This window comes from Notolepis coatsorum, assembly GCF_963971535.1.
Source record: "Notolepis coatsorum genome assembly, chromosome: 14".
Lineage (NCBI taxonomy): Eukaryota > Metazoa > Chordata > Actinopteri > Aulopiformes > Paralepididae > Notolepis > Notolepis coatsorum.
Window position 1 is genome coordinate 65,402,021 of NC_140178.1, and position 21,421 is coordinate 65,423,441.

General features: G+C 46.9%; 1 protein-coding gene across 1 annotated transcript in view; it reads right to left on the reverse strand.

Moving 5' to 3' along the window:
- Positions 1-1,346: 1,346 nt before the first annotated feature.
- The window catches only part of fscn2a (fascin actin-bundling protein 2a, retinal), a gene marked incomplete at both ends in the record, with an annotated part of 88,554 nt that continues 68,479 nt past the window's right edge, over positions 1,347-21,421 (reverse strand). The window contains 2 exons of the mRNA XM_084328551.1: positions 1,347-1,552; positions 2,129-2,296. Of these exons, the coding sequence (XP_084184677.1) occupies positions 1,347-1,552; positions 2,129-2,296 (374 nt within the window). The remainder of the gene's footprint in view (positions 1,553-2,128; positions 2,297-21,421) is intronic.

Below are 21,421 nucleotides of genomic sequence, written 5' to 3' on the forward strand. Positions count from 1 at the left end.
AGAGCTAGCGAGTCTAGGCATCTGTGGTCATTACAATACGTTTCTAAAGTGACCAACATGATGCTACTGTAAATTAATTGGAGCCTTGTGGCTTTGAATGTAGAAGATTAATGTACTGCCTTTTATGCTGATACCAAGTCCCCTAAGCAGTCCAGGAGCAGAACTTGGCTAACGTGCTACTGCTACTATAGCTGACTGGATCTTTGCTATAATTGCAGGCAAAAACTATAAAAGTTCAATCACATTGGCTGGTTCCGACAACAACTGGTTGGACAATGGTTCCGAGGATTTAATGATCCCAAGCACTGGAATACACAAACATCATGTAGAATGCATGCTTTTACATTTATACTGCATTCAATACCAAACACTTCTCAATTTACTTACAAAGAATTTTTAATGGAGGACTTTTTCTTTTACAGAGTACAATTTTATCTGGGTATTTCTACTTTTACTTAAGTAAAGGAACCGTGTACTTCTTCACTCATAGCTGGTTCATGATGCTACCACAGGAAGTGCATGTTACCTCAGTCACTGAGGAAATGAGCAGCGGAAGGCAGTTCACAGCCGATTGACCTTGGCACAACCAACCATGTAATTGGACCAATTGCAGAGAGAAGGAGGTCTGAACCGCTGCGAACAGCAGCAAACAGCTGCCTAGAGCTGCCTTTTTGTTTGTCTCTTGTTTGAAAAACATCTTTTTAACTGATAAAGTTCTACTTCACCATGACTGTATTTTCTCCTAAAAAGCAAGGCTAAACTTCTCATTGTGTTCTGTCTGAATGGATGGCTATTACAATTCTGTATTCAATTAAATTGTTTTAGTTGTGAGTAGAGGTGTCTTACTGCTTGTCTTCCTGGGGTCCATTCTTCAGCTTTAATACACCTGGACAGTGTGCTGACATTGTACTGTATTTGTTGAGTCTCTCAAAGAAATAAGCCTGAAAATCATTTTCAACTAGCTGTTTATGTCTCGGATGCCTTGTACAGTGGACTTGCTGATTTTACCATGTATTCTCTGATGTTGGCAATGTCACTTGAAAAAAAAAAAACATTAAACAAAGAAGAAATGCATACACACAAACAAATACCTTCCTATAAATTTCATAACATTTTATTTCACCTTTCCAATAAAAAAAAAAGAAGAGGAATGGGCACCTGGCAGCTAGAATACAAACAAGGGTGACACGTGTTACGCGGTCAGTCCATCATCATCTTAGTTGGCTGAGCAGTTGACGTTTAGATGTGGGGGTGTCCTACACAACCCCTTCCTCCTCCTCCTCCTCCTCCTCCTCCTCTTCCTCCTCACTCCTTCCCTGAGACTCTTTGTTGGCCTCGAAGAAGGGTTAGTACTCCCAGAGAGAAGATGAATCGACCGCGGCAGCGTCACCCTTCAGCGTGCCCCCCTGGTCTCCGCGTAGGTACTTGCCATTGGAGCCCTTGATTCCGACGCGCCCGTGCTCCAGGAACTCTAGGAAGAAGTTCTCTGCCTTGTCACCATCGGAGCACACCAGGCCATTGCTGGAGATGTACCAGAACTTTCCACCTACACCTGGGGGAGACACAATGAGTAGATTATCTATTAGATGGTAAATGGCTGCATTTATATAGCGTTTTTATCCAAAGCGCTTTACAATTTGTTCCTACACTGTACCCATTCACTCACACATTCACACACCGATGGCGGAGGCAACCATGGAAGGTGCCAACCTGCACATGGGGAGCAATTAGGGGTTAAGTGTCTTGCTCAAGGACACTTCAACACACTGCCCGGGAGGAGTGGGAATCGAACCATGAATCTCCAGATTACCAGACGACTGCTCTACCTCCTGAGCCACTGTCGCCCCTAGATCCTGTTGTCATGTTAGACATGTAGCTACCATGTGCATACTGTGGATCTCTGTACATTGCTGATATTGGACCTTTGTAAGTTGTTGATATACCTTCATGACAAGGCAATTTCTTGTACATTCCTTATATTTGGCAAAGAAAGTGTTTCTGATTAGCAGGGTAAAGGTTTACAACAATAATTATGTTGTAAAATGTTTCTAAAATATAAAAAATTACACATACAGTTAGTCTAATCTACAATTTCAGTGTTTACACACCCATGCACACACACACTTACTTTTTATGTGGTAAGCGCCGTCACTGAATAGCAACGTGAAGATGTCGTAGACCGATCGGTTAGAATCCAGTGTGTTGGAGTTCTTGTGGTGACACACAAAGCCGTTCTCTCCTCGAAGGATCAACATGGGGCGGTTAATGAGTTTCATCAAAAATAACTCGTCATCTCCTGCAATGGCAACAGAAAAATGCAAAACAACATTAGTAGAGATGCATATGGTATATTATGTTTATCTGTATCTGTGTTATAACAAAGATTATTTGTAGCCTATTCTTATTCAGATTAAACCAAAAGTGGGCATGGTTTTAATTACAAATATGTTGGGTTTTGTTCAAGATGCCAGACATTTATTTTAGCCTAATAATAATTAGTGGTTCATGACTCCGAGTCAACCCTGACCTTTACCATAGGAGCTTCAACGTTTGAACTGGGTGCATATAGCTGTTTGGGCAACAGAACTACTGCCTTGATCGTTGATGGATTAGGAAAGGGCTTCCACTTGTCACAAAACCCTGTTACTGGGATATCTAGCCTCGGGACATCACATCAGAGGAGAAACAAGCTACATACAGTCAGGGCCGCCTCAGGGGGTGTGCGAGCAGTGCGGTCGCACAGGGCCTCGCGGGAAGGGGGGCCTCGCACAAAAAAAAAAAATGCCCCCCTTCCCGCGAGGCCCTTTTTCATCACAGACCTAAAATCTAGTTTTGCTTATATGCTTATATATTTCACATTAGACACGTTTGTAGAATGTTCCTGGCTCTGCGGCTCTGCACTATTCTCTATTGGAGCTCTGGGGCTCTGCAGCAGACATACTATTGGTTTCAAGAAGGGAGGGGTTACATTATGTGTACGCTGGCGTGCGTCAGCTGCGTTTGACTATTTCGCGCGTGCAGCTTTGGAGGTTATGCTTAGTTATGCCAGCCAAAACGAAGAGGACGGTCATTCGGCAGATGGACTGAAGATGAAAGTTGTTGCATGTTAGACAGTTCAGTCAGGCTAGCCATCCCGGCTAAAGGCAGGGACAGCTAGTTAGCTTTAGCTATGTTATAATATTGAGTGCTAACGTGTGGTTCAGTCGAGATAGCCATGATGATGTCGGCTAGTAGCTAGCTTAGCTAAAGGCTAACTAGCGTTAGCTAACCTAGAGAGAGCGCGTGCAGCATTGTTATGCCAAGATGAAGAGGACGGTCATTCGGCAGATGAACTTCGTCAACTCCACGCGGTTGTCTCCATCCTCTTGGACGATGGTGAGTTTTTAATGCACTCTATTCTATTCCCGCCGTGGATATATATCTCTCTCTCTCTCGGGAGCCAAACGGGCCGGCTAGCTGTTGTAGTAACTAACGGTGTGTGGCCTGGTGTCAGCACCTGGTGCGAGGGAGGTGAGCTTGGTGTTTCATTATGAGAATATCTCCATGCTCAAGTCGGCTATAGTCCGCGAGGGACTTGTTGCCGGCACCGCTATGGTAAACACCACTCTGTAGTGGGACGTGTATTGCCTTCTTTTTCCCTTCCCTCTTCGGATGAGAGGAAAACACAGCAGCTGTCTGAAGTGTTGGCCTGTATTGCTTTTCTCACGTTGTACAGTTTTTCAGTGGTAGCCGCATAGCTTGCTTCTGAGTTAGCTAGTGGTTAGCGATAGCCGGGTTGAGCTAACTGTTAGCCAGTTAGCTGTTTAGCTACGACGTTAGCTGCTCGTTTTCGCTCGGCTGGGAACGTTAGCTTGATGCTATCAGTTAGCCTAGAGTTAGCTGTTAGCTTGTGCTACGACCATTGACATTAGCCGTGAGAATAGCAGGCCCTGGCACTCTGACTACGACATCATCTTTGACAGAAGATGTAGTCGGGCCTGCACCATGACAAGGCTCCGGCCATAGCTTCTTTTTGTCCTGCCAGCGAGAGGCCTTTCGTCAACGTGGAGACCTGTGTTGCGGCCTTTCGCCCTGCGTACCTTGGTGCAGGTAAGATGTCCATTGGACATTACCCCACTCTTCCTTCCTTCCCCTCCCGAATGTTTTGTTAATAACGATGTTTTTTTCCAGGCAAAACATATGTTACTTCACAACATTTGGAGATACGACATGTGCTGTGTGTGAATTGTCTTGGTCGTTTGTGTAGCTTGGGTAGCGTTGGCCAAAAGCTGTGTGTGGCCTGGTGTCAGTACCTGGCTACTCTATTTGCAGTTAGCCTATTTAGCTGATGTCGGCCATTGGCTCCTTGCTACTTTGTTTTCTCTGGTATAGACCCTCTTCTCTTTGGATTTAAGTGTTGATCTTTGTCCTTTTGGATCTATGTATATTCATGTTGCCTTTGTGAAGTTATCTTTTCCTTCTGTTTTGTTCTTCCATTAAAAGTTGAATATCCTTTAGGGGCTCATCTTTGCTTATCTCTCTCATACATGCTCTCTCTCTAACACACACACACACAGACATGCTCTCTCTCTCTAACACACAAACACACATGCTCTCTCTCTCTCTCTCTTTCTAACACACAGACATGCTCTATATCTCTCTCTAACACACAAAATGACATGCTCTCTCTCTATATATTTCTCTCTCTTTCTAACACACATATACATGCTCTCTCTCTAACACACACACACAAACAGACATGCTCTCTCTCTATCTCTCTCTCTCTGGCCTTGCTCTGGTGGAGGGTCAGGGGCATTGCCGGGTCTGTGCAGCGATAACACTGTATATTGACTATAGAACGGGAGCTCTCTCTCGATCTCTCTCTTGCTATATGTTGACTGTATCATGCCCAGCCTCGGGCAGCGCTATTATTTAAGAATATGTTGACTGTATTAAAAAAAAAAAAAATTATATATATATTTTAGGGGGGGGGGGGGGGGGGGCTCACGTTTAAATATCACACATGGCCTCGCATTTCTCCCAGGCGGCACTGCATACAGTGATTTTGCAATATTGTAGAACTGCAATGTTTTGGGTCTCATCTTTGGCTTGCTTGGAATCTTTACAATTTGCAGATTGCTTTGGAGAGAGAGATCACCCACACAAATGGTGAAAGTGTTCCAAATGGGGTGGGCAGGCAGGGTCACATCACCACTGTTAATCATTGGCATCAGACATCTTTACAAATTAACTGATTGAAAACTGAAAAGAGTAGGTCTTCCCATTATGTTTGCGACATGTGTTCTGTGGGAGTTGATATACAGGACAGGAAATGGGTTGGGGTCAGGTGATCAGGTTATACCGGAAAGAGGGGCTGTGTTTAGGGAAGGTGGGGGTTTTAGGTGGAAGAATGATTAGATCAGGGGACAAAGGGAGTGGCCGCTGGATCAAGGGAGACAGGATGTGGGTATTGGAGACTATAGTGGGTGTGGGTGGGATGATAAATGGGAGGGGGAGTGGGACATACAATTTCCACTACAATTTGTAAGGTAAGGTAATATATATATTATTATAATTCTTTTCTTTTCTTTCTTTTTGCATTAGACTAAGAGGTACTTGGCAGTCGACTACGGCTCCAAGATTACAAACATCACAAAACAAACTGGTCAGACTTCTACTTGACCTTACCCCTAGAACCCACCTCACCCCTGCCCATTTTGTCAACCTAGGATGGCTTAGAGTAGACGACAGAGTACAGCAACTTGCAATGGGCCTGGTCTACAAGATACACTATACGACTAAGGTACCCATGTACATGTCAAAATACTTCCCAAAGGTCAGTGAATGCCACGACCACAACACCAGAGGAAGCTCAACAAATCATGTTAAACCCAGATTCGGCTCAAACAAGGGACTAAACACGTTTTGCAATTATGCCACATCAATGTGGAACGCCCTACCCAAAGCTGTAAAGGAACCTGAATCCCTACCCACATTCAAAACCGCTCTTAAAGAACACCTACGGGAGGCTGCAATTCGAAACTGGCCACCGTAAATGTCCAAACCCCCCCACCCCCTCCTAATAGACAGTCTCCTCCCCACCGCATGTATATATTTCTCCCCACCGTATGTATATTTCTCTCCCACCCACCCACCCACCCCCTCCTAATGTACAGTCCCCTCCCCATCATACTCTGTCAGGATCTATGGGTAACTACTGTATATTTGCATATCGTATATGTCACAAATGTAACAGTACTAAATACCTGTATGTCATGTATGTCCCTATGCCATGTCATGTATATTGTGTATGTCATAAATGTCACTATGAATTGAAAATGGGGGACCCTGATGTAAACAAGACAAACGTCTTTCTCTGGTCTGCATCCCCTTAACAATTGTGTGTATCGAGCCGTACTGTATTGTACCCATTCTGCAATCTGTTAAATAAAGTTTTCATTCATTCATTCACTCCTTTAGATCGATTAGTCGAATATTCGACTAGTCGGGGTCAGCCCTAGTTACAGCAATGGTAATATAGCCTAGATCTCTAAAGAATGGTGAGCTAACAAAGTGGAGCATTGACGTGCTAATAATATGAATTATAGATATGATGTACAGAGATATCTGGATAATGACGTATAGTCAAGTCAAGTCAAGTCAAGAGATATATTTGTCACGGCATACAAGTATACAATGAAATGCGGGTGGTCTTGCCCGCAACGATGTGCAAATAACATATAATAGAATCAACATTGTGCAATAAACAAGTAACATGTTAGGGCATATCGGTATATGTACATAAGTTATTTACAGAGCATGGAGTGTCTTTCTGTACATGATAATTTATACAATCTCCAGTTATACTATACTATTTTTAAAGTGGCCCTTCTTGGTGGCCCTAAGTGTGGGCGTGTGCAGCATGAGTGTGTGCCTGCTCATGTTAAAGTGGCTGCTAGTGTGTGAGCGTGTATAGTGAGTGTGTTGTGCGTGTGCTCATGTGTGCTTGTGTGTGGAGAGTTTCAGTGTTCAGGGCTCTGATGGCCTGGGGGAAGAAGCTGAGCCGTAGTCTCTCTGTTCTAGCAGCTGGTGTTCGCAGGCGTCTGCCTGACCTGAGCAGCATGAACAGGCTGTTGTTGGGGTGGTGTGGGTCTTTCATTATTCTGCCGGCTCTGGATTTGCACCTCTTGTTGTATAGAACCTGCAGGGGTGGTAGTGCAATGCCCATAGTACGCTCGGCTGAGCGCACCACTCTCTGTATGGCCTTCTTGTCCTGTGCCGTGCTGTTTTCATACCAGGCAGTGATGTTTCCAGTCAAGATGCTCTCTACAGCTCCGGAGTAGAAGGACTGGAGTATCTTCCCAGATACTCTGAACTTCCTTAACTGTCTCAGGTGGTAGAGGCGTTGCTTCGCCTTTTTTACGACTGAGTCTATGTGTGTTGTCCATGTCAGATCCTCTGCGATGTGGACCCCCAGGTACTTAAAGCTGCTCACCCTGTCCACGGTAGCCCCGTTAATCCTCAGTGGTGTGTGTGTCTCCTGCTGTCCTCTCCTATAATCCACGATCAGCTCCTTGGTTTTACCAATGTTCAGGAGCAGGCTATTGTCCTGACACCAGTGTGCCAGTACATCAACCTCCTCCCGGTAGGCCTTCTCGTCGTTGTCCGAGATCAGCCCCACCACCACTGTGTCGTCCGCAAACTTCACTATGGAGTTGGAGCTGAACTTGGCCACACAGTTATGTGTGTATAGTGAGTACAGCAGGGGGCTCAGAACACAGCCCTGGGGGGACCCGATGCTCAGGGTGATGGTGTTGGAGGTCTGACCCCCCACCCTGACCGGCTGGGGCCTTTCACTCAGAAAGTCAAGTATCCAGGCGCTCAGAGCGGAGCTCAGACCTAGCTCGATCAGCTTGTCCACCAGTCTGGTGGGGACTATGGTGTTGAACGCTGAGCTGTAGTCAATGAACAACAGTCTCACATAGCCCCCCTTCTGACGGTCCAGGTGAGAGAGGGTGCTGTGCAGTACTTGGGAGACCGCATCGTCAGTGGACCTGTTTGGCCTGTATGCAAATTGCATAGGGTCCATATCACTGGGGAGGGAGGCACAAATGTGATCCTTGACCAGCCTCTCGAAAAATGTCATGGCCACAGAGGTGAGTGCCACCGGTCTGTAGTCATTGAGACTTGCTGGGGAGGGTTTCTTTGGTACCGGGATAATGGTAGACATCTTGAAGCAGGCAGGGACCACTGACTCCTTCAGGGATCGATTAAATATGGTGGTGAACACAGGGGCTAGCTGGTTAGCACAGGGCCAGCCGTCTTCCTGGCGTTCACCTGCATAAATGCTCTTCTCACACTGTGTACCGTCAATGAGAGAGCGTCCCCGCCCCCCCGCGGATGCCCCCCCCCCCCCTCCACAATAGCCGGCGCACCAGTGACGTCACTAGCCGTTGAGCTAGCAGCTCCACTGTTTGCACCAAACCGTGCGTAGAAGGTGTTGAGCTGGTCCGCAAGGGAGGCGTCGTCGCTCCCCATTGAGGGGGCGCTGTCTTTGTAGTCAGTTATCGTCCTCAGTCCCTGCCATAAGTCATTCTGTGACATTTGTGCCTCCATCTTGTCGGCATACGTCCTCTTAGCAAGTTTAACAGCCTTGCGCAGAGTGTAGACTGTTGTCTTGTACTCTTCCATGTTTCCTGACTCTCTGCCAAGGTTATAAGCAGTGGTGCGAGAGTTCAGAGCTGCTCTGATAGTACTGTCCACCCATGGTTTCTGGTTCGGGAACACCCTCGCCTTCTTTGTGGGGACAATACTATCAGCCAGTGTTGTTATGAAGTACACCACAATGTCTGTGAACTCGCTGACGTCACTGATGCTTCTCTCGAACATTCCCCAGTCGACATCATCGAGTGCGTACTGAAGCGTGGCCTCTGATTGGTCGGTCCATCTTTTTACCTCACGTGACACTACGGCGTCACATGATCTTTGTTTGTAAGCAGGGACCAACAAGATGGCGGCATGATCCAACGTGTTCGTCGCTCCCGCTAATGGTGGAGCCGGTACAGCCTTGTATCCGGCTCTGAACGGGGTGTAACAGTGGTCGAGTGTATTTCCTCCCCTTGTGGAGCAGACGATGTGTTGAAAGAAAGACGGCATGACTGTGTGTATCTGTGTAATGACGTAGGCTGTGTGTATGCATATACAAGTTGAAGGCTATGTGTAGAGATGATTGATTGATTGAAACGTTTATTAACAGATTGCAGAATGTGTAACATTCTGGGTTTCTGTCCTCTCCCAGGAGTAGAAACCCTACTTCACCTTGTTCTCTGTAATTAGCGCTGATTGACTGTCACCTGTGGTTTGTTGTCACTAATTACTGCGTGTGGTTTGCTGGGAGTTTTGCCTTTATAGTAATCCCTTCTTTCTCTGTCTGTTGTCGGATCTTCAACAGAACTTCTGCGAGCAGTCGGCCACAGACTTGAAATGGAACCTCTTGTCTTTGCTGTTATTACTTAATTCTCTTTTCCTTATATACCCTCAGTTGAAGCCTGGCTTCTTATTCTTTATCGTTACAGTCTCTTGCTCTAGTGATTCTGATAATAATCAGCGGCTCTGGGCTGAGGTCGGGGCTGTACTGGGCCTCCTGGTCCGAGATGGGTTCGTGCGTGAGGGCTTGATGTCCTCCCTCGTCCTCCGCTAGGTCTTGAAGTCTCTTGGTTAGTTTCTCGGCGACGTAGGCAGGTTCTTCCCGTTGGCTGGGTCCCGTGTAGATTGGTCGGGGAGAGGACTCGGCGACGTAAGCAGGTTCTTCCTGCTGGCTAGGTCCCGTGTAGATTTGTCGGGGAGGGGACTCGGCGACGTAAGCAGGTTCTTCCTGCTGGCTAGGTCCCATGTAGATTTGTCGGGGAGGGGAAGGTGCCCTCGACCCGTGTCGTGATGATCTCCGTGAGCTCCGGGTGGAGGAGTGGGGAGTCACCCTCTGGAGTAATTGCTCCATCATCTGCGCCTGCAGGCGGTCCCGCTCCGCTTCGCGCTGTGCATGGGCGGCGTCGCGCTGTGCATTGGCACGGTCTCGTTGGATGTTTTCTTCAGCCTGGAGGCGCCTCTCTTCCAGTCTGATGGTCATCGCTGCGTCAGCCTGGAGGCGACTCTCTTCCAGTCGGATGCGTTCACGCTCGTTCTGTTGTTGCGCTTGGAGACGTTCTCTTTCCACTGCAGAATGTTCGCGCTCACTCTGTTGTTGCGCTTGGAGACGGTCGCGCTCACCCTGGATGCGGTCTCTTTCGGTTGAAGCTGTCAGTGTGGTGATCAGGGCTTGCGCTAGTCTCTGGTCAGCCTCGCTGGGGGATGACGCTGATGAGGGTGATCTGGCGTTGACAGGACTTGGTTGTGACCTGTTCTCTTTACGCGCTCCGAGGTCCATCTCTAGAGCGCTGCTTCTTATTTTCTCCCGCGCCCCGAGGTCCATCTCTGAGACGCGGTACTCTTCTCTTTGGTGCGCGCCGAGGTCTATCTCGGGTGCGCGCTCTTTGGTCTCTTGCGTTCCGAGGTCCATCTCGGTGGCGCTGTCTTTATCCTTTGGCGCTCCGGGGTCCATCCCGGTGGCGCTGTCTTTATCCTTTGGCGCTCCGAGGTCCATCTCGGTGGCGCTGTGTTCTTTGGGTATAGTCACGTCATGTCCCGCTTGTCCCCCCCCCGTGTGCTAAGTCAGTTTTGTTTGAACCCGCTGGGGTCTCTACTAGTGGGGCCGACAAGTCGATAGGATTGGGCATGCTTAAACTATTAGTTTTATCCATGCTTAACGTCTTTTTAGATAAGCTAGGAGGTAAAACGAAAGCGTAGTCCTCCAATTGTGGAGGGGGCTGACGTTGGCGCCTAGGGCGCGATAGTTTGGGAGAGCCGTTTGGAGAGTGTCCGCCGCTGGCCATATCACTATTAATATGATTAAGATTACTGATACCCTCCGGCTCGAAGGACCAATTGTAACTGAGGGGTTACAAAACCCTGACTGTATTAAAGATTGTGATAGATTAAACCACTGCTAATTATTATTATTATTACTTGCCAGACAGTACAGTTATTATATGGCAGACACTCAGAATAAGACGGCACGGTGACAAGGAAATATCATTTATAGTATTTATTATTATGCAGCAATGTACAGAATGGGAATTAATTGATCGCTCTTTTATGGCGAAGATTATGAATAAAGTCAGTGAGTAGCAAGTCAGTTGGAATGAATAATTCCTAAGCTGGGTATACTAGACCAAACGCCGCCTGGCGTGGGATGGCACTATAGGGGGCAAACGATGGTACCGCTGGAGACAGGGGGTATCCTCCCAGAGATGTAAGCTCTGGAGGAAGGAAGAATGTTCGGATACTCAGTCTGTTCACTTGAAGAAAAGGGGTTCTTGTACGGATCCAATCCTTATAATCCAAATGCTCAGTAGCAAGGTAATAGCTGTAATCCAATGCTCGATAGCAATGATGATAGCCAGCCAGCTTCGGTCCTCGAAGCTAGCCCGAGGTAAGATCTTCAAGGTAGTTAAATCCAAACGACAGTGGGTATTAACGATGCTCTTCTCCACGGTAGTACGCTCCACAATCACTATAATCCAACCAATACTGGTTCTACAATATCGCCGTAGTAGGTTCCAATATGCACATGTCCAGTAGTTCTGCGACTAGGCCCTCCTCGTGTGTTGGCACTAATTACTAAGTCCACACACACTTGCTAAGGTTTTACACTAGCTACTAAACGAACTAACTGCTTGTTAATGCTGCACACCGAACGAACTGCTGTAATACGATTCACACTAAATGACGACTCTTTACTTCACATTAAGCTAGGTCGAACTTGACGTTACTGCATTAGATCTGACACTTGCACCTGTTCACTTCGCACGTTAGGTTCACACACATTACGGCTGCTGCGCCTTCCACGATATATATACTTAAGGGGCTTTCTAGTGCCAAGCCTCAGCTCTCGTCTGGAATCAATGCGCCGGCACCAGGCATGTCCCAACATGTCCAGACTCGCCTTTGAACCTGACTCAGGGGCGCGGTACTTGGCGCAGAGAACGTCAAGGGCATTATCCAATGAGGAAAGCGAATATTACTATGATTCAAACGGAGGCTTAAAGGGATATAGCTTATATATATAAATAATATACAAGTTATATAAAACAATAAAACGTAGATTCTCAGCGTTAATCTGGCCCTTCACAACAATAAGGGTCCCCCATTTTCAATTCATCATAACATATATGACATATATGACATACAGATAGACAGTACTGCTACATCTATACATTTAAGACATACCAGATTTCAAATACAGTACTGTTTGTGATAAAAAAAAATAAGTCTAAAAGAGTATATACATTTGACGAAGAAACTGTACATTGGAGGAGGTTGGGTAGGTGGGGTGGAGGGGGGAACTGTACATTGGAGGTGGGTGGGGTGGGGAGGGGGGTTGGGTAGGTGGCGTAACTGTACATTGGATTATCGACAAAACCTTACTTGGTCCCAAGAAGAGGGTCTTGTGTATTATTGGGTTAGGACATTTACTGTACATTGGAGGGGGTTGGGTTAGAACATTTACAGGGGCCAGTTTCGAATTGCAGTCTCCCGTAGGTGCTCTTTGAGACTGGTTTTGAAAGTGGGTAGTGATTCACATTCCTTTACAGCTGTAGGGCGTTCCACATTGATGTGGCATAATTGCAAAACGTGTTTAGTCCCTTGTTTGAGCCGAATCTGGGTTTAACATGATTTGTGGAGCTTCCTCTGGTGTTGTGGTCGTGGTATTCACTGACCTTTGGGAAGTATTTTGACATGTACATGGGTACCTTAGTGGTGTAGTGTATCTTGTAGACCAGGCCCATTGCAAGTTGCTGTACTCTGTCGTCTACTCTAAGCCACCCTAGGTTGTCAAAGTGGGCAGGGGTGAGGTGGGTTCTAGGAGTAAGGTCAAGCAGTAGTCTGACCAGTTTGTTTTGTGATGTTTATAATTTTGTTTTTAGCGCCTTTGAGGTGCTTTGGTACCATGAGGTGCATGCATAGTCGTAGTACCCTTGGATGAGTGCTCCTGCCAGAGTCTTCAGGGTATTCTTGTTTACCAGAGAGGAGATCCGGTACAAGAATCTAGTTCGTTGGTTGACTTTTTTTTTATTACATTGGATGCCATTTTGTCACAGGAAAGATTTGCCTCTAGGATGGAACCCAGGTAGGTAATTTCATCTTTCCTTTTCCTTGTCACCTTCACCTAATATGTTTTGATCTGGTCAGGTGCGCTGTCACCTAATATGTTTTGATCTGGTCAGGTGCGTTGTCACCTAATATGTTTTGATCTGGTCAGGTGCGCTGTCACCTAATATGTTTTGATCTGGTCAGGTGCGCTGTCACCTAATATGTTTTGATCTGTGTCTGGTTAGGTGTGCCGTCATGCATCACCTAATATGTTTTCATCTGTCTGGTCAGGTGTGCCTTCACCGAATATGTGATTTTTTTTATATATAATTTAATATATAATATAATAATTTGTGCTTCACCAAATAATTTGGTCAGCAGCCGCCACTGGAGTGTACCGTCCTCCACCAGCAGTTACATGTCATGTAGCTCTGCTCAGCGCCATATTGCACATACTTCACTCCAGTACTTGTGCACTGAATAAAAACTCACAAATGTAACTTTACCTACCAACATCCGTCTGGCCACACCCCCATTCGCCACGTATATAAGCAGGGGTGTGGCCATACACTCACCTCCTTCTTCTCTTTCACCACAAGAAAGTGCCTGTCTACCGATCACTTTGACGAGGTTTATTAGCTGAAGAAAGGAGAACAGAAGAGCAAGGAGATACGTTGACGTTATATCTTTGTTTTCTCTCTCACTTTTTCGAGAAAATACGGCGATAATGTCTTTGTCACTGGGGTGTCTGGAAGATGATGATCATTCTGACCTCCACCGTTTTTTTCGTATTAGGGGCTCGCATCGTTGGTCTAATCCCCACCTGCAGTCCTCCATGCTGCGGCTGGATAGGTTTGAACCTGCGGTTCTACAGCTGGACTGTGCAGTAGGCGTCGGCTGTTTGTGAGAAACTGGCTGCCCTGGGTGAGTGATGTTCTGCTATGCGAGTTCGAGTTGTGTTGCTATGGGGGTTAGCTGCACAATTTACGAAGGCCGGCCCCAGACTAGTGTCCTTTGTTCGGCCTCTTAGGCGGCGGAGGGAGGGTCCTGGTTTGAAGCCCATGATAGTCAAGCTAGTGGGCCGCAACCGAGGTCTGTGGTTCAAACGCGGGGTCTCTGGATGAGCGGATTCTTCTCTGTCCCGTGAAGGCCCCATCTTTCAAATGAATGGAAGTTAAACCCTAAACTGTGAGGGCTGTGTGTATGTGTGTGTGTGGGTCATGAGCAGATAACAGGGACTCTTAAAGTTATCCGTAAAACGAACAACCACTAGACTGCTTACGCAGGTATTTTAGGAGAGGGGAAAAATTAAACAACAGAAAACAACCTTTACAGGTGGAAATATCAAAGTGAGTCATTAAGAAAATAAATCAAGTCCCAAAAAACAGGACTACTCTCAATAAAGAGGTATAGTATAAAAGTAAATAAGCCAAAAGGACACCTCCTAATAAAAGGAGTTTATATTGGAAAAAGTAAAACAATAAACCTCCACTAAAGGAGTTTATGTGTAGAATCACGTGAGTAGCCTAAAATAAGAATGACTACCATAAAGCTCAATTCTGAATCAGAAATCAGACTACACTTCAATATAATGAACGTGACCAAAAGGACAGCCAACACTAGGAAATGAAAAAGCAGTTCACACTGCGATCTCCAAACTTAAATAGACTCCACATGGCCATAGGCACAGCTGCACTGCATCAGCTGTAATCAAGCCCACACACCTGCCGACCCATGAGGCAATTAACCACAGGGAACAGGGATTGACAGCTATCCCTCACAGAGAGGTGAAATAAAGCAAAAATAGACAGCTGTCCCTCACAGAAAGGTGAAATAAGGCAAAAACCATGACAGGACCCCCCCTCTAGGGGGCGGCTCCAGACGGACCCTCCGAGACACGTCTCCGAAACTCCCGAACAAGCTCAGGGTCCAAGATGTCCCTGGCCGGAACCCACGTGCGTTCCTCTGGCCCATAACCCTGCCAGTCCACCAAGTACTGTATACCCCTACCAACCCGCCTACTGGACAGGATACGCCGTACAGTATACACAGGTTGGCCATCAACAAATCAAGGGGGAGGTGGAGGTCTCTCTGCAGGAACCAACCTGCTCCTCCGAACCGGCTTAAGGCGGGATACGTGAAATGTAGGGTGTACCCTCATCGACGAGGGTAACCGAAGACGCATCGTGACTGGGTTTATCTTGCGAACAATAGTGAAAGGGCCCACAAAACGGGGAGCGAGTTTGCGCGACTCCACCCGTAATGGAAGGTCGCATGTGGAAAGCCACACCTGTTGGCCCACACGGTAGGAAGGCGCAGGGCGACGGTGTACATCCGCCGACCGCTTGTGTCGGGCCGCAGCACGCACAAGAGCCAAACGCACCCTCTTCCATGTTCCCCCGAGACCGACGGATAAACGCCTCGGCAGATGGCACCCCCACGTCCCTCTCCTGTTCAGGAAACAGTGGAGGCTGATACCCAAACTGAGCCTCAAATGGGGAGAGACCAGTGGATGCATTGCACAATGAATTATGTGCATATTCTGCCCATGCCAGTTGGTGACTCCAAGTGGTCGGATTGGAGGAGGCCAAGCAGCGAAGCGTACTCTCCATAGACTGGTTGGTGCGCTCTGTTTGCCCATTGCTCTCCGGGTGGAACCCTGATGACAGGCTAACCGTCGCACCCAGTATAGCACAGAATGCCTTCCAAAACCGAGCAGTAAACTGGGGTCCACGGTCCGACACCACGTCCTGGCAGATGCCATGAATTCGGAAGACATGGTCAACCACCAGTTGAGCGGTCTCCTGAGCAGATGGCAGCTTGACCAGCGGAATGAAGTGAGCTGCTTTGGAGAACCTATCCACCACCACCATGATGACGCTGTGACCACCAGAAGGAGGCAGACCAGTCACAAAATCCATGGCGATGTGGCTCCATGGACGACTAGGAATGGGCAAAGGATGAAGCAGCCCTGGTGGTGACTGTTGAGAAACTTTGTTCCGTGCACAAACGGGGCAGGCTGCCACAAATTCCTGAATGTCCTTCATCATACCAGGCCACCAGAACCTTCTGGCCAAGAAGTCACGAGTTCTGTGCACTCCGGGATGTCCTGTCAGCCGAGAGGAGTGGCCCCACTTCAACACCCGAGAACGAATGCTGTTTGGTACAAATAACCGACCCGGGGGCACCCCACCCGGATCTGGTTCCAAACGTTGTGCCCTCCGCACAGCAGAGTCAATGCTCCATGTCACAGGAGCTAGGATCTGTCCTGCAGGAACAATGGGCTCAGGAGGACGGTCCTCTTCTGATCCATCATATAACCGGGAAAGAGCATCCGGCTTGATATTTTTAGACCCGGGACGGTACGTCAGGAGGAAATTAAACCGAGAGAAAAACAGTGACCAGCGAGCCTGTCGCGAGTTTCTCCTCTGAGCACCCTGGATATATTCCAAATTTGTATGGTCTGTCCAGACTGTGAATGGGTGTTCAGCTCCCTCTAGCCAATGGCGCCACTCCTCCAATGCCAACTTGACCGCCAACAGCTCTCTGTCCCCAACATCATAGTTTCTTTCAGCCGGCGAGAGCCCACATGAATAGTATGCACATGGGTGTACCTTACCGTCGGACGATGAGCGTTGAGACAGAATAGCTCCGACTCCAAGCTCAGAAGCATCCACCTCAACGATAAATGGCAGGGATGGGTTAGGAGTAATGAGGATAGGCTCAGAACTGAACCTTCTCCTAAGCTCAATGAACGCTGCCTCAGCCTTGGGAGTCCACTGGAAATGGGAAGGTGCTGTCTTCCTGGTGAGTGCAGTGATAGGTGCTACCACTGAACTGAAATTACGAATAAAACGACGGTAGAAGTTTGCAAATCCTAGGAATCGTTGCACCTGCTTGACCGAGACGGGTGTAGGCCAGTCTGTCACTGCTGACACCTTCTTGGGGTCCATTTGAATCCTCCCCTCAGATACAATGAATCCCAGAAAGGACACAGAGCGGACATGGAAGACACACTTCTCAGCCTTCACAAACAACCGTGCATCAAAAAGGCACCTCAAGACCTGCCTGACATGTTTGACATGGTCAGAAATGGACTTGGAGAATATCAGAATGTCATCTAAGTAGACGAAAACAAACTTCTCCAACATCTCCCTGAGCACGTCATTGATTAACGCCTGAAAAACTGAAGGGGCATTAGTAAGACCAAATGGCATCACCGGGTATTCGTAGTGACCATTAGGAGTGTTGAATGCGGTCTTCCACTCATCCCCTTGGCGTATGCGCACCAGATTGTAGGCATTGCGGAGATCAAGTTTGGTAAAAATGGATGCCCCTGGAGGCGTTCGAAGGCCGAGTTCATCAGGGGAAGGGGATACCGGTTTTTTACTGTAATGCTGTTCAGACCTCTGTAGTCGATGCAGGGTCTCAGTCCTCCATCTTTTTTTCCCACGAAAAAGAATCCAGCACCCGCAGGTGAAGTGGAAGGTCTAATAAAACCGGTAGCCACAGCCTCCTTGATGTAGGTGTTCATAGCTGCGCTTTCGGGGACCGACAACGAGTACAAGGAACCACGAGGGGGAATAGAGCCCGGCTGCAATTCGATGGCGCAATCATAAGGTCGGTGCGGTGGCAGGATGCTAACCCTTTGTTTGCTAAACACCTCACTGAGGTCAGCATAGACAGTGGGAACTCCTTCTGGTAACGGGTGTGACTCCACGCTCATGATGTTGGTGCTCTCCATGAGGGGGTCAACTGTACAGGTAAGCGAGGAGAAGTCCTCACACAGAGCCTCTAAACTGTCTAAACTGTCCTCCTCCAGAACCTCCTCACCGAGGGAGTCCCAATCAAACTGTGGATCCCATTCCAAACTCCCATCCTGATCGACAGATGGCTGGGAGTGCAATGGTTGAGAGAGTGGGCTCTGGAAACCAAGACCGCCCACTGCTTCAACAGGATCACAACCACTCTCACTAAACTGATCATAACTCATGGGTGACGGAGGAATTTGGAAACAACGGTGACGGCATTGGGAGCCCCACTGCATGACAGTGTCCCTCTCCTCACCCCAATTTATCTGTGGCTTGTGTTTACTAAGCCAAGAATGACCCAGCACAATGGGATACGTGGGGGAATCCACCAAAAATAATCGAATGCGCTCAGAATGGTTCCCATAAGCAACCCGCAGAGATAAATAATTGGTTCTTTTGGTGACACTGCCTGTACCCAATGGCCGTCCATCTTGCGCCGTGACACTACAGGGCTTATGGAGGGAATGTACAGGTATTTTAGAGTCCTCAGCCCATCTGGAATCGATGAAACTGTCCACTGCCCCTGAGTCTAAAAAGGCGTCAACCTTAACAGACTGCCTATTCCAGCCTAAAACCACAGGCAAAAAGGTTCGAAAGGGGGTGATGTGATGTCTCACTAGTGTCTCTCTGCCCACTAGCGAGACTGACCGTTTCCCTTCAGTTTCAGACACTCCACCCTCGTGTGACCTTTTCTCCTGCAGTACCGGCACCAGTCCACATGAGAACCAGTCTGCCTGGAGTCACGCACAGAAGTGCTGTCCACCTGCATAGGTTCAGACGAGCTGGCCACTGAAGGTTGTGGAGGAAAGGACGAAACTTCCTCCAGCGGGACACGAAAACGTTGACCCCGCCTCTCACGCTCGCGGTCTCTGATCCGGTTATCAACGTGTATGGCGGTAGTGACCAGTGTGTCAAAAGTGTCTGGAGATCCCACAACCGCCAAAGCATCTTTAACCTGATTAGATAACGCGTTGGTGAACAAAGTGATGAGTGGTCCCTCAGGCCAGCCTGTAGCCCCAGCCAGTGTCCTGAAAGCGATGGAAAACTCAGCTACACTACTGGCGCCCTGGTGCATGCACGTCAGCTTCATGGCGACCTCTTTATCGTAGAGTTCATGATCAAACAATGCCATATACAGACAACAATCGGAAATACAAATACGTAGCACAAGACAACAGCAGTACTCCCAAGGTTCTAAACCTAGTCACCTATTAGCCATGCGATTAAGAATTAATGCAAAATTTGGAGATATAACAACCATTAGAGCACAACAAGTACTTGAAGCAGACCCTGAAAAAATAAACGATACATTCAAAGAATTCTACTCCGACTTATATAAATCAGAAACGACCTTCGATCAAAACAAAATGGACACATATCTTAATCAAATTATTCTCCCTAAACTTTCAGAGGATGACGCTAAACAGTTAGAAACACCGATCACACTAGATGAACTTAGGGAGGCCATATCTGAAATGCAAAGTGGTAGGGCTCCTGGAAGAGACGGTATCCCACCAGAAATGTACCTCTCTTGTTGGGACATAATTGGACCCGTATTACTAAATATGATTTTATACTCAGTTAAGGAGGGGAACTTCCATAAGAATGACAATATTGCACTCATAACAGTCCTCCTTAAAAAAGACAAAGACCCCACCGAGTGCGATAGTTATAGACCTTTAAGCCTCCTCGGAACCGATATCAAACTGTACTCTAAGGTATTAGCCATCAGACTACAAAAGCATATGACATCTTTAATTCACCCGGACCAAACTGGCTTCATAAGAGGTCGCTTGATCACCGATAACATAAGACGATTACTACACGTACGTACAAGGAAGACAACACACCTAAGGCGATACTGTCCCTGGATGCAATGAAAGCTTTTGACAGGTTGGAATGGTCGTATCTATGAGCAGTATTAGAAAGGATGGGGTTAGGAAAAGGATTCATTGATATGATTAAAGTATTATACAAAGACCCATCGGCCATGATTACAACAGGTACAATCATCTCCAAAATCTTTCCGGTATCACGCTCAGCCAGACAGGGTTGCCCTCTTAGTCCCGGACTATTCGATCTATCATTAGAGCCTTTAGCACAATATATAAGACAATCCCAATCCATAGAACCAATCATAATCAAGGGCACACAACACAAAATTAGTTTATATGCGGACGACGTAATACTGTTCATGCAAAATCCCAACACAGCATTGCCTCATCTTCTCAAGCTGATTGAGAACTTTGGAGATCTATCGGGATTTAGGATAAATTGGCCGAAGTCAGCCTTCCTCCCACTTAACGCCCCTGCAAAAAGAAATATAACTCTCCCAAAAGAGATACAGATGGTAAAACAATTTAGATGTTTGGGAGTTGAGATATTCCCCACCATAAGCCAAACGGTGAAGCACAATTACATAAAAATCCAAAACAAAATCAAATACGACCTTGTCAGGTGGTCGAAACTTAAAAACTCAGTACAGGCACGTATATCAATAATCAAGATGGACGTCCTACCTAGAATCAACTTATTCAGCTCAATGCTACCGTTACCCCCTCCAAAGGGTTACTGGAAAGAATTACACTCCTCCACATACAAATTTATTTGGAATAACAAACCACCACGTATAAAAAGATCCACCGCACAGAGAAACAAAGCAGACGGAGGTATGGCATTTCCAGATTTCTACCACTACTTTAAGGCGTACACTTTAAGACCACTAACAACATGGTTTGATCCCCAAGCATTAGTATCCTGGAGAAATTTAGAAGAAAATATAGTAGCTCCACATAAACTGAAGGGCATAGTATACACCAAATTACCAATTAAGCAATGCGAACGGAAATTTGGCCCCATAATCACTCATGCGATCCGGATATGGCGCGAAACACAAACAAAATATTCTACCCTACATAAATGGCATAATCATACTCCCTTATTCAATAACAATGCACTCTGGATAGGAAAACAACCTATAAGATTCCCTAGATGGGAAAAGCAAGGCATACACTCATTAGGAGATGTCTTCAATAAACAGGGTTTTTGTAGTTTCAATGAAATACGCAAAAAATTTAATCTCACCAAGTCCACATATTACTTTTACGCACAGTTATTGGCATGTTTGAAGGCTCACAGTGTTCCATTAAATATACCAATTGTACACCACAGATACCACAAATTCTTCTATGAAAGAGAGACATCAAGAGGTTTTGTTTCAGATTTTTATCATCAATTACTAACGTCCTCATATGAAACCCTCCACCTAGACTCCGTCTGGAGGAGGGATATACCAGACCTGGAAAGTGATTTTGATTGGCAAGAAGCCTGGGCAAATATTCGATTCACATCAAGGAACCCGGACCATCAACAAATCAATCTTAACTATATTCACAGGACATACTTGACCCCTATAAGACTGAAAAAAATTGGTCTTATACAAG